Source organism: Parus major, chromosome Z, assembly GCF_001522545.3.
Source record: "Parus major isolate Abel chromosome Z, Parus_major1.1, whole genome shotgun sequence".
In the NCBI taxonomy this organism is placed as follows: Eukaryota; Metazoa; Chordata; class Aves; order Passeriformes; family Paridae; genus Parus; species Parus major.
This window is the reverse complement of record NC_031799.1, coordinates 68,347,696-68,361,985: the sequence shown is the minus strand read 5'-3', so window position 1 is coordinate 68,361,985 and position 14,290 is coordinate 68,347,696. Positions and strand designations below refer to the sequence as shown.

At 38.1% G+C, this 14,290-nt stretch overlaps 1 protein-coding gene across 1 annotated transcript in view; it reads right to left on the bottom strand.

Annotated features, from left to right (window-relative positions):
- The window catches only part of CAMK4 (calcium/calmodulin dependent protein kinase IV), a 145,164-nt gene that overhangs the window by 44,712 nt on the left and 86,162 nt on the right, over window positions 1–14,290 (bottom strand). The window contains exon 5 of the mRNA XM_015652995.2: window positions 3,057–3,129. Coding sequence (XP_015508481.1) covers window positions 3,057–3,129 — 73 coding nt within the window. The remainder of the gene's footprint in view (window positions 1–3,056; window positions 3,130–14,290) is intronic.

Sequence of the window (14,290 nt, the reverse complement as noted above, 5' to 3'; positions counted from 1 at the left end):
AAATGTTCCTATCTAGACAAGATAAAGGGCAGCCTAAGAAAACAAATTACTGTAAAATTCGATGGGAAATTAATTTAGAAATGGATGAGTTCAAAACTACTTACACTATGTATGCTACTAACTACCCTAAATACAAAAACTAAACTGTTATACTTAATTTTGAATTTAAATGTATTGAAAAGAGTAATTTAATGCCTAAGCAGAAAGTTATCCCTTTGACAATAATGCAGAGTAGGTAAGAAGGAACAGCATTTATTTTTAGTGACAAACACAACATTTTAAAATACACATTAGAAAAAAGAAATCACTGTAATTTTATAAAGTTTGATCAGCTAAAAAATAGGTGTGTGTTCTTCTCTTAAAGAAGTGTGCAATATTCCTCTTGTGACCAATCTTTTGAGCACTACTTGGATACCAAAATATCAAAAACTCATTCTGCAAGATACCCAGTGAAGATCTGGCCTCAGGATATCTGCATGCAGAAACTCATTCATTACAAAAAAAAAATTAAGAAAAACTGCTACTAGAGTAAGCATGCAAGTAGACCACACTGCATGCAACTCATTCCCTGAGAGGAGAGAAAGGACAATAGTGTGACAAGAGAGACTGCCCTCAAATGCCTCCTCTTTAGGCTTGAAACTCATTCATGGAATCATGGGATTCCATCTCATCTCCCTGTGCTGTCAGGTAGCAACAAAACCTCTCTGTCTGCTTTGAACAACAAATCACAAGGGCTAAAGGATGAACACTGGTTTGGCTGACTTTTGTACCTTTTCTTTTTATTTTATGGATAAAGCTATCTCCCAGCTTGAAGAACAGGGAAAGAATAATGGAAAAGGCAAAAATGCGGAAGAGAGGGCAAAAAAATCTGATGTGTTTCCACTAAGGGCAAATACAGTCACCGGCTGGGAACTCCAGACCAGATGTAAACAGCAGAAGGTCATGAAAAAAGGCAAAATGAATGTGGAGGTCTTTAAAACAGTACTGGTTTTTGTTTTTTCTCTGATTTGGGGATGACAGATGTCTGTCATATATTTATGATGATTTGTGACATGAAGATTCACATTAATCTTCTGTGTGCTACTCTGGCTGCTTGATTAATTCTTTGTAAGCCAGTAAGAGCGTGGCTTACAGGTATTCAAAAACCAGACAGACCTAGCAACTTTATGGATTAATCTGTTATTTAGTCCATTTGCTTTAACAATTTCAAAAGGAATTGAATAAAAAATGCTTTTGTGCTTTTCAAATATGACTCTACACTTCTCATTAAATTCTTAGAAGTGTCTCATAAAAACCTTTGCTATATGAAGACATAATGTGTTCTTGATCCACTGCAAGGACAAATCCATGACTATAGCAACAGCCCTGCACAGGGGCCTTAAAAAACATTTAGTTCAAGAGAGGTCAGCAAAAGGAGGGCTGGATGCTGCTTTTTCAAAGAGCAATTTATAAAAATCACATAGGTCAAAAAGCTTACATGGTGCCAGAAGGGTATTCACTAGCATTGCCTTTTGTACAAATTGTACAAATATTTGGTTTTAAGAATGATCTATGGATACATTTCTTTTTATTTTGAAAAGATTATTCTGCTGCAGCAGCAGTTTCCAGTTTCTAATAAAAACTCCTGTCCTGCTCATGAACATCATTCTGTCAAGTTTATAGCCCAAATCTATCAGAGTACTTCAGCAGGTCTGCAAAGATCCCAAGCTGAGAACTGCCACTTCCACAGCTTTTCCATCTTTGGCTCAGATGTTCATCTGTAAGAGCAGAAGTCAATACACTTTATCCTAGTTAAGGATCTCATACAAGGAACCATAGAAATCCTAATTATTGCTCATATAAGAATCAGCTTTTCAGTTTTCAGTTTTCATACATCACTGCTGATTTCAGCAAGCTATTACAACTGTTAGAAGCTGAAGATTTTTCTCTTGTTTTCGGCTTTAAAATAAAAAGCTTAAACATCTTCTGAAACATGTTTCAGCAAAACTTTATCATAATTTTTTTGGTAAAAGAATGTTAAATAATGCAGAGCCATCCTAACTGGGGCACTTGAAGTGAAAGAAAAAATTAGAAATTAAATAGTCATTTGAGCCAATTTTAAAAGTTTATATAAATGCATTAGGATGCGCTGTAAAATATATAATTTAGATTTCTTTGGATGAGAGTTACACAATAGACATCAGATCATTCAAAAGGGATCATGAAGTGAACATGCATGGTCTTGCAGTATGTGCTATTTGTGTTGTAAACACCACTTCTCACATCTTATTTAGTGTGAGCAGGCTCACATATTTGTTACCTTTGATGATAACTTTGTTATCATCCCAGGTGAACATGCCCAGATTGGCTCATTTCTTCTGATGAACCAAATTACTGCTGTAACCAGAAATCTTCTTGTCTCTAGACCCCTTCTGCAGAGGCCAGTCACCACCACAAGTCCTTTTCTAAGACAGCTCCTCGGATGCTGAATCTCCATAGATGGCCTGTACAGCACCTGCCTTGTCACTAACATCCTCCAAATGAGCTCTGCAGCCTGACCTCTCTTTTCCCCTGTCCAACACGTCCCCTCTCTTCTGCACTGGGAGTGAACAGAACTAACACATACACTGGACATGGGACAAATCCATTTCTTAAGTATTTCCCCAGCACCTGATTGCTGTTTTGGAGAACATCTGGTGTGAAATCAGATGGAAGAGCTACAGGTGACTAAGAAGCACAGAAAATGTACAGAAGTGCTGTGTGTAAACACTAGGAGCCTTCCTCAAGAATCTGCATACCTTCCTCGAAGTGATAGAGTGTGAAATTGTTGTATAAAAAGTGTTTGAGATGCACGAAACATAAAGAGGAAGAAGGTATATTAGAAGCTGCACAAGCTATTGGAAACAATTATTATTCTGCTCTCTCCAACAATACTGTCATTCTAATTGAAGTGCAATTCTTTGAAGTGTCACTGATTACCTTAAAAATGCACACTGCCTCTTTCACACACAAGTATTTATTGAGCCACCACGGATGACAGATCAGGTGCTGAGCATGAGATGCCAGATAATACTCACAGAAACTGCCTCCAGGATTTGTTTGACAGCATCAGCAGCATCTCGTTCACTGTAATACCCCTTTTCCACAATCCTACAGAAAAAAGCAATACAATTAAACATTAAGATAAATAAAGAGTGAAGGTAGATGCTCTTTCCAAAAATGAGATAACAAGCAATCAAATTTAAATATGACCAGGACAGTGGAGTGTCCCCAAGAGAATAGAAAACAACCCATTTGCAATTGAAGTTACCTTTGATTTCCAGTTAAATGAAAGACAAGAGGTAAAATATCAACTGGACAAGATGTTTATAGTATATCTACACATTCAGTTCAAAGTTTTTAAAACTTTCTGACACTCAAGGAATCAGAATTACTGAAGGACAAAACTATTCAACATTTAGGAACTGATTTTTCATTTTCATATTTAATTTAAGCCCCTCCCCCAGTTATTTAGTTAATTAGATAGATACTAAGTCATTAAACAAAAGCACTATGCTATGTACACACAGATCTGAATTATTCAGGAGAAGAAGTTGGCATAAAAGTTTACTAGTTTCAAATTATCCCTCAAGTGTGATGGTCTTTTTTTACCCTGTCAGTAGAAAACTATATGCAAAGAAATACAGGGTTTTTTCAATTAAAGCTATGTTTTTCTTTCAGAAAAGCTAATTTTCTTACAGAGTCAGGAGTAGACACAGATTTGCACAATGACATACAAGCAGTTAAGAAGTATCTGTCATTAAGATATCTTAATACTCTATTCAAGACACTAAACAGTCTTTTTACTAACATTTTAAACTGAGCATAGTATTTGTGAACTACAATAATTCTCCCTCAGAGAGTTACCTTAAAGGTCAGATTTTTGATCTGCAGTCTTGATATTTTTACTGTATTAATTTTTCAAAGCCTAAGAAAACATAGACAGATATTGCCTAGAAACAGAACCTGTGGTGCCTACAAGACATTTTATAAAATGATGTTCTGCAAGCAGACAAGCCAGTTTTATAAACCAATATCCTAAAATCCCCATGAAGCAGTACAGCAAGGAACCTTTAATGTCAGAAGTCACTGGAAAGACCTTCTGCCCCAAGATCCATAAAAATATGTGATATAAAATATGAAAAGGCTCTGCTGGTGGAAGGAAGGCTATCCTTCTTTCTCCTCACTGCTCCTGCTTTGCAGGAACTTTTTATCACTTCTTTTACTGAAATAACAGATTCACGTTGAGTTACCATCAGTGCAGCTCCTCACAGCTTCACAAAACTGAGAGGAAAGGTGTGACTAATGTACATATGAAAATCATTGCTTTATACTCATTAGAGGATCAAGTGATTAGAAGTAAGAAACAATGCAAAGATAGCACTCCACACCAGAAAGAGAGGCAACAGGCATGACACTGTGGAGAGCCTGGATATTCCACAGGGATATTCCTAATCAACTGCAATTCCTTTACCTTCACACTCATCGTGTTCACAGAGAGCTGAGTCTATTCATGTGGCAGCAGTAACAGCAAGTAATCCCTCTAAAGCAGTTCTTCTATTTCATCATTATTTCTTTGCTGCCTAATTGGTTGGGATTATTTCTAGAAGGTTGTTTGGTTTGGGTTCTTTGGGTTTTTTGGCAACCCTTTAGCTATCATGCCATATGCACTGCTTTAACACCTTTGTTTTTTTTGTGCCTTCAGTCCTTCTCCTGTTCTGGTCATCTGTTTACACCATTAGGGAGAGCTTTACTGGAACTTACCACCATAAGGGGAAAACAAAGCAAATCTTACTCACTTATGTTATTATATTAGGCTTACATTATATTAGGCTTTTAGCCTAAAGTATAGGGAAGGGTTTACAAAAACCTAGAAATTATGCAATAAAATGCTAGATTATACTTGAAGGCTAGATTACTCTTCAGCCATTTCAGACTGAATTATCCTCTTCTGTTAGATTACATTGTGAGACCTGAGCCCCAGTGATGCTCTTGCTCAGTTATTCATTCTCCTGTATACACTGGCTTTGCTTCCTCCTCCTTTTTAATTCAAATGAAGTATTTTGTTTCAGCCAGGTATTCATGTGTTTCAGCCTGTCTGCAGCACCCACCCTGCCCCAAGCACTGAATGCACCAGGTGCAGGATACCCTTGTGAACCTGACCTCAGAAATGCACGAGGCGGGTTCTAGGGCTTAAAGAGTATTTAGAAAACTCTGTTTTTCCAACATATCTCAGACTAAGATCAGAGAAATATGAGGTAATGCAGTTACAATTCAATTTACATTTCTCCCTAAATCAAAAAAAAATTCTCTTTCTACAGTGTGGTAGCTTAGTCTTTGTTCTATCTTTTGAAACACATAAACCAGGGGAATGAAAAAAAAAAAAAAAACTAAACAAAAACCAACCATTAAAGGCAGTCTGTGGCTTTGTTTTTTCCTTTATTCACCAAAATCAAAGAAAAGAGGAGCTTCCTGTAAATGCTTAGCCAATGCTAATTACCAGACCACTGGACACAAGGGACAAATCAAAGAGACACTCAAGACTGCCCCTTGACCTCAAGACGAGTTCATATTGACTTAGACAATATATGCTGATAAGGATAGCATGATGCTCTCATTATTTACATTAAATACATAGCAGAAGAAGCACACAGACCTTGTAGGTGAAGATTTTTAATTTGCACTTTAAAATAAATAAATGTGATGAAGTGTGGGCCCATGTTTCTGGAGAGCCATAAAAAACAACTGTAGAAATATTGGGCGATGTACTGGGCCCACCTGCTAATGCTACAGGTGAATAACATGCACTGGCAAGCCAATTACAGATTATGTCATATTGAGTTAACTTTCCAGTTTTCCAGAAGTCTAGAATTCAGACATACTGAGAATAGAAAACTTACTCTTATTCAATAATAATTTAGCAAATAGAAAACCTAATATTTTGTGATGGCAATAAATGAAAAAAAGACATATTCTACCCTTTCTACAGATGAACATTTATTTATAAGGGTACTCTGATTTAGAAGTAAACCTGTCTAAAAGGCAGTAAGGAGTAGTATTGAAATATTATCCTGTAGTTTAGGTCATACAGTAATGCTGGGGGGATCATTTGTGCCTTTATTTTTTGCAACCTCCCTGCAATGGTTTATACAAGACAATTGATAGGTGTGCCAGCAAGACTCCTACCTGAGACCAATGAGTCTTCCTTAAAAGGATTCTTCAGATTCAGACTGTAGATTAACAATGACTCATTGCCCTTTTTTCTGTAATGGGAAGGAAACCTGCAGAATACCTTATTTCACTATTATTGAAGCAAATCCCAACTATTTATTACAGGATGATCTTTGACAAAACTGTGTGTGAAGGAAGATTAAGCCTTTGCTGAGAGGAAAGAGAAAGATGGGAAGAGCAGGAATAAGGAACTAATTAAATATTCTCTTTGATATGCAAATGAAAGAGCCAGGTAGGCCAAGAGAGTGATGGAGAGAAAAACTGAGGAAGACAGCAGGGAATCCAGAACTGCTTGAAACCAGAAAAAATGCTTGGGAAAACACTTAATTTGGTGCTGCAAGCATCCAGGAAATTTAATATGCAACTTCAAAATGAAGACACTCTAGACTGAGCAAAAATGCAATGCCAATTTGTGTAGGATTCCTTTTTCACGGTTATGCATACACGTTTATTGAATTATGCTGATTAAATTGCTTGCACCTTTATATGTCAAGACACACATTTAGCAGAGTGTCTACTAGATGGACAGCAAGTCAGAGCTCTCCCAAAGCACCACCTGACTCAATCTTGTCTTTTCAAGCACACATCACCTTATTTGAGACAAATCTGCCTCCTTCGGTAGAGAAGAGCAGGGAAATATTTCTCAGGGCCCCTACTCACCTCCCTCTCCCAGTGCCAGCAGCGACTGAGATGTCCTTTGGGAGCAGCCCCAGTCCCATGGTGCTGAGAGACATCCCTGCCTGCCTGCATGGCCCAGGACCCCTCAGAAATCTGTGTTATCACACTCCCTCAGCTGCTGCTGCCCAGAGGTGGAAGAGCCTTGCCAGGTAACGAGGCTATGACAGATTTAGCAGTGAGAAAAACCACCCTCAGCGTCACACTGCCCAGCAACCATGGGGAAATGGCATAATCCATTTCTGGGGATGCAGTGAGAAAAACCACCCTCAGCGTCACACTGCCCAGCAACCATGGGGAAATGGCATAATCCATTTCTGGGGATGCATTCTCTCCTACAGTTGATATTTTGGCAGCTTCCATCACCAAACACATGTATGTGTTCAAGTGTTTCATAATTTGCAGTAACCCTTGCCAGACTCCAACCGGCCTTTCCAGCATTTCTGTTCCTTGTGAGCACTCAAAATTCTCTTGAAGTATAAATTCTTTAGTTTTGCAGATGGTTTTCAGTGTAGCCTCTGTACCATGGATTTGCAGCTCTTGCTACTTTTTTTATAATATTTCCATGTTGCACATCTTCATCAGAGTCTACATCTGCAGATGCATAAACTCTTACCAGCATTCACCACACCCCTGAAACCTGCAGTGTAATTTGGGAAGACCATGTAATGGATTTCACTCCTTTTGGGGCATTCTTCCTGGTGCTATGCTTTAATTCACTGTTTTGGTGTGAAGCCATGGAAAGCAGTGGGCCACCCCTGTAAAGGGAGGGAGGTCATGGCCACCCCTGCTCTGCAGAAACCTTACTTCTGGCAGGGGTAGAAGAGGAAGAGTGCATTCCTGCTAAGCTAAACATATGGGACATGAAAATCAATGAGAAAATAGATGGGGAATCCCAATGCATCATTTTAGGATCCATTTTCAGAGGAGTATTAAAATTATATTGATATACAATTTTGCACTTGACTAGAACATGTTTCAGGGGATTAAGAACAAGCACATCAGGCAAGTGAAAATAATCAGTCTCCTACAAGAACAAACAAGTGAACATTTCATCAGAGGAGTAAAGGACTAGGCTTGGGGCTTGATTTTTTCAAAGAGTAATGAAACAGGGCACCAGTTCTTCCCAAGTCCAGCAAGAGAAAAGAGAGCTGCACTGGTAGAAAAAGAAATCAAACCCACCCAGAAACCTGCTTTGAGCAAGGAGGACTCATCCAATGCCAGAGGATGCTAGGCTGGGCTAGTCACTGATAGCACACACCTCTTGGGCAAGGTTGACAGTGCCTTAAATTCCAAGTCAGCATTTGCTGCTACTGCTAGAGTGGCAGCTCTCAGCTGAGAGTGAGGAAGGGTGGACATCCTTCCCCCTCCACAGAACCACTCTGGGCCTCTCACTGTGGCAATGCCTGAAACTTTCAGTTGAGACCACTGACCCTGAGACCAAAGCCTCTTTTATTTTTCATTGGTCTTGGTACAATGAATATTCCTGCATTTTGAAACTCAACATGTACTCACGACTCCCACTGATCAAGAAAATTTGAAATCTTACCACTTTAACAAACTTACTTTTTCCTCCCCCATGCTTTACATGCACTAGTTCTCTTATTCTTAGCTTTCCTTCTCTGCTTTCCTCCCACGTGGGCCAATCTACCCATCCTCTAGTCTTGCCTGAAATGTGAAAGTCTGCTGCTTTCCTGCCTTAACTTGTATTAGCAGGGCACTTAGTTATATGCAAATTAATCAAAACAGTTACTCTAAAATTCGCAACATTTAGCAATCATTTAATGTTGCTGCTATAAATACTACTCCACAATGTAGAGCTGGCAGCATTTGAGTATTAGCTGAATTTAGAAACATATTGTGTGGCTTGCAAAAGTCCTGCTAAATCAACTTGGCCGTCTAAGACAATAAAAATTATTATACTTTATCAGTTCCCAGCATTGTTTTGCTTTCTTTAAGTACTGTCTGTATTTGCTTTGCAGACCATCCTTTAAAAAAAAGCCATCAATCTTTTTAGGGTCATTTTCATTCTGCCTCTAGCTGGCTTTTACCCAAACCCCTTGCACTACATCTTAGCTGTGCACTGTGTCATGTGCAGTCTCAGGCAAGACACTGCCTGAGATACATACAAGTTCTGCTCTGTTCCAATGCCAGTATGAGCTAAAAATTTTAAAAATTGTTTGGTTCTATATAATACATGTTAATTTATCTAAAATGCTTTGGTTGTCATGGAGATTTTTTTCTGAAACTACTCACTTAATTCTTATGCAAATTCTTGTATTTAATTAAAATGAAACTAAAAGATTTTTACAAGCTAAAGTGAGACTAAAAACCAGCAGAAACAGGAAAAGAAATTGACATCGCTCTATGCAATAGCAAAATGGTTTCCACAAGGGAGACTCTCTCCATGATGATTCACAGATCTATTGGTTCTTGTCTGTATTGAGGTGATTGCAATTCCTGGTTGCTCTGATGCATTTGTTTAGCTGAAAAAAAGATTCTCCACATAAATATGTATGCATTTTCCATACTACAGAATTGAAGAACAAAATTTTTAAAAGTAGCTCTGATTCAGAATCTCCCATGTTCTACAACCATTTCCATATTCCAGAGCTGACTAGCTGTATCTGTCCCTAATGATTCAAACTTCCTGTCTGTGATCTGAAAAAAGATAATCTGAAATACTGACCTGGGTTTGGATCTAACCCCTTGTGAAACAAACTAGAAGTTTTCCTTCAATACTGTGTTTAGAAATTAAATTCAGCACTGCAGTCATTCAGGAAAACTGTTTTCCCTCTATTGTTACTAAGCAAGATGCACTGTCTGATAAATGTGGCACATAGGAGAATTTAGAGGAAGATTATGTATTTCTCACAGCTCATACTAGGATTTGTTTCCCCCTCTTTAACTTTCTACTTCCACCTCAGCATTACTATAGCACCCACGGAATTAGACAAGTTCACCTTTCAGGAGCTTGATCTCAGAAGATATTTCAAAAAATAATAGTCTTTGCTTCCAGAGGTTGTGAAGCCACAGTGCTCATGAGCTGGCTGCAAGCTTCCCTCTCAAAAGTTTTGTGTAACCAGCTGTGTGAGGCAATGCAACAAATGGAATTACTGAAGCATGTCACTCCTGCCTGCTGAAAGGGGGCAAAGAGAAGAATCCCTGAGAGCTTGCAAAAGAGGCAGTGGCCTGGGGAGGGGAAAGAGCAGCACTGAAGGTGACAATGAAGCTGCTCTGGTAACAGCTGCTGAGTCCATAATTGGATTTCTCTGCATAAGTAAGGGCCCCATGATATGGGAAGGATGTGGGAATGTGGAGGAAGTTCAATAGACAGTAATTGGAAAGTAGAAAACATAATGAGGGACAAAAGATTGCAAGGGTAAAGAAAATAGAGTTTTTCACAATCCTCTGCTGCATCAGAGTTTGCTATAAAGTTTGCTTTAAATAAAATAATCATGTTCTCTCTACCTCCTGGGGACAAGGCAAACAAATACTGGTTGAATTTACAGAAAAAAAGTTTTTCCTAATACTGACACTGAATATAATGATCAGTCTGGAGAATCACTGAAATAGTTTACACATAAAACTACAGAGGTATTTAAGAAACAAAAGCCAAAACCATGGATGCCCAAGGATGGTGGAAAGATCCTACCTGCACACCTTGTGTTCAGGTGACCCACCTGCCCTCTCCACCCCTCCATGCCAAACAAGTGCAGTTCTAGCTGCCGTGATGTTTTAAACACATTGCCCTGGAGCTCACTCTGAATCAAAGGGTTAGAAGAACTTAGAAGCTAAGAATGTAGCTACCAAGACAGAAGCAATGTATTTTGATTGAGAGTTTATTAAGAAGAGTAGAAACTATGTAGATGGTTAATTATTACCACATGGGCCAGGTTGGAGCTAAGGCAATGTATTACTTGCTTGATTTAGTTGTGTTTGTAGAAGGAGACAAGAAAGAGAAGCCATTGTGAAGATGAAGAAACCATAGCTGCACCTGGGCCCAGAAACCAGCCAGAACCAGGATGGGAAGGGCTAGATCATGGCCAAGGGACCAGAGAGCCTGCCAACAAGACAGAAATGAAAAGTTTAACATGAGGAAGATGTCTCTGACTTCATCTCAGGAGACCACTGACCCATTACAAAACCCACCTACTCATTTGCAAGAAGGACCTGCACAAGTGTGGAAGGACTGTGAGCTCATTTTAATATGAAGTGGGGGTGGGAGGGGTTTTGTGATGCATATGTATAGATGTAATGAATAATTATATGAATATGTAAGATTTCCATGGATAAAAGAGGGCGAGAGCCCCATGGATTTTGCACATGACTGCGGGAGGTTTCTCCTGGGTGTGTCCAGCATTGGAATAAACATACAACTTTTAACTTGTTAGAGAGCTTTTGTCTGTGTTTCAGCTCTGGCACATCACCTACTTCCTAGCAAGAATGAACAACATCAAACAAACATTGGAACATAAATCAGATTGTGTTTATATTCCTTCATGTCACTATTCCCAAAAGCATTCACATTATCATTATTCAGTTCAGGATTATTTCAGGTTCACCTCTTCCAGAACCTTCTTTTGTGACCTTGGCACCTCTTATAGTGCTGTGATGCATTCCTTACAAACATGGCTAAAGGTTAACATTGAACTGAGAAGTGCATTACCTAAAACATATTTGCTTTTCAGGCTTTCATTTAAAAAAACCTCCTTAATTATCTTCTAAGGAAAGCATTTCAGTGCCCTGAATATTTAGGAAAACTACTTCTTCCTAAAACATTTTGACTTCATTTTACACTCTTGTCATAATGTACATAGCAAAAAAGCAATTAAATCCAAAAATGTAAAAAGCACACACATCCTAAGTGACTTTATAATTTCAGGAGAGGTGATGAATCAATGCACAGAAGACACATCATTAGCACTTGGGTCACCAGGGACTTTCTGTATGTACATATATATGTAGGGTCCAGTTTGGCTGTAGGTATATATACCTCAACACTTGCCAAAAACTCTCTGCATTTCAAAAAATAAGAAGTTAAAATTTATAAATAATTAAGGAATTCAGATAAGCTTAAATCCACTTTCTAATTAATTTATCAGGTTAATTTAACTCTCCTAATTTGTCTGCCATACAGACTGTGTGTGTCTATATTACAATGCTGAGGCTGTGGTAGAAAACTGAGAATATGTCTGCAGAGAAGCTATAATCACAAGAACCTTCTGCATTAAAAATACCTTAAAAACCAAAAACTATAGAACTTCACAGGCACAGCCTAAAAAAGGCTTTCCCTGTTTCCAGAGTGACAGAAAATTAGGCACTGACCACCAAAAAAAAAAGAAATAAGAGTAAAGGCATTATTAAAACTCTGTACAAGAACAAAATACCAAATTACATTGAAAAGGCTACAAATGAGCATTAATGCACATTTTTACTCTGAAATTACTCGGTTTTATCATTACTGAAGCTAAATTCAAGAGAAACCAAATAAGCTACTAAGATACCAAAGAGCACTTTTATCAGAGCTCTGTGTCTCGACTTCCAGCTTCAGAGAATAATCACAGTTGGTGCAGTCAAGTCACCAAACTCTGTTTATTTTTGCCAGTCCCGACTGAGGGATCTGAAATACGGTGCATGAAGCAGGGAGTCCAAAGAACTTCTCCAACCCCTGTTCAGAAGACAGACAGACTGCCCTGACACAACGAGGCCAGGGCACTGAAGGAATCAGAAGGTGCTATTCTGACACTGGCTCATAAAAGACTCCCAATTTAGTGAGTGATTAATTCCTTGACAGTTTTTATATCCCTTAGAAATTTTAATTTCCAAAAGCGCAAACAAAAAGCTTTTAAAGTGCCTAAAGCTTCACTATATTTTGTCCATACGAAGCAATCATTACCACACCTCTTAAAAAGGCAAGTTCTTTAGAGTAGTTAATATTTTTGTTAATGTATACTATATAAAAGAAGAGAATATGAGTTTGAACCTAGAGTTCAGAGGAAATTACATGAAACTTGAAATGGAAGTGAGTCAAGAGACCATCAGCTGTAAGTGCTATTTTTAGACATTGTTTAGCACTTAATAGCAAGATGAAAGAGGAAACAGAAGAGCCTGTGGTCAAGATGCCAAAGTAAAAAACAAGAATATATGGGTTGGCATTTTTATCTGAAGTGGAAAAAACAAAAGTTATTCTTAGCAATCTGTAGGTATTCTAGCTAAAAAGAAGTTGAAGCAGAGATGAATTTTCTTGCTGAAATTCATATTTGAAAAAGAATCAACTGGTGATTCAGCTGAAAGATGATAGATATGAACAAAATTTGAATGGAAAAAACCAACTTCATCAAAAGGTAAGCCATAAAAGACAAGAAATCAGATTGTGTTTTGGGCTCACCATTGCTGGAACATTCAGAGCCTTATCAGAAGATTGTCTTTTGGGACTCTGTCAGAGCACTGCCAGTTTAAATGCACTTCATCCATGCCTGTCTGTTTTAAACAAGCAAGAATGAAAGAGGAGGGCCAAGAAAATGTCAGAAATACGTCCCAGCACTAGGCTGGACTTGTAGCACCTGTAAAGAACTTTAAAACCAGTTAATTTAGACCTGCTGCATTTTTCTCTCTGTCCTGGTATATTCCTCCACTTTTTTCTTTGTCATTCTTTGCCACAAGGTCTTTGTCACTCCTCACTTGCTGGGCTGGTAAAAATCATCATGTACATCATCAATAAATATTCTAATTTACACAAACTTCTCCAGTTTCAAGTAGTTATGTTTATTGTATTTGGAGTGGTATTTAGGCTATGACCTGCAATGTGATTTATGAAATCTGAGAAACAGTTTCCTTTTTAAAAATACAGCCAAAAATCAATCCAATTTGAGCTGTATTAACTCAGGTGTCAAACTGATACATTCATTTGAATTTATCTCCCTTCAGGTAACACAATTGAAAATTGTCACAATGAGAGTTCATTTTAGCAATAACATGGATGATTTGATGGTAAGGTTATATATGGTGAAGAAAGTGAATAATTTCATTTCCCAGAATTTTTTGTTAGAATGGCATGAAACCAGCAGCACATCTACAATGCTAAAAGGATTTTAGAAGACTAATTGGATCTTGGGTATTTATAAAATCATCTTCATGATAAGAGGAATGTTTACATGGAAGAACTTACTCTTCTGCAGCTCAAATACTATTCAGAAGAAGAACAGATACCTGGGATGGGAGAAAACTGGAGTAACAAAACAGTTGCTATAAAAAGTAGCCGCATATTACAAGATTTGGCAGTAACAGTAATGAAGATGTTTTCAGCCAGGAGAGCAGGACTGCTTGTGTAACAGGCCCAGTTGTGCCATTTGCTGATAGCTTA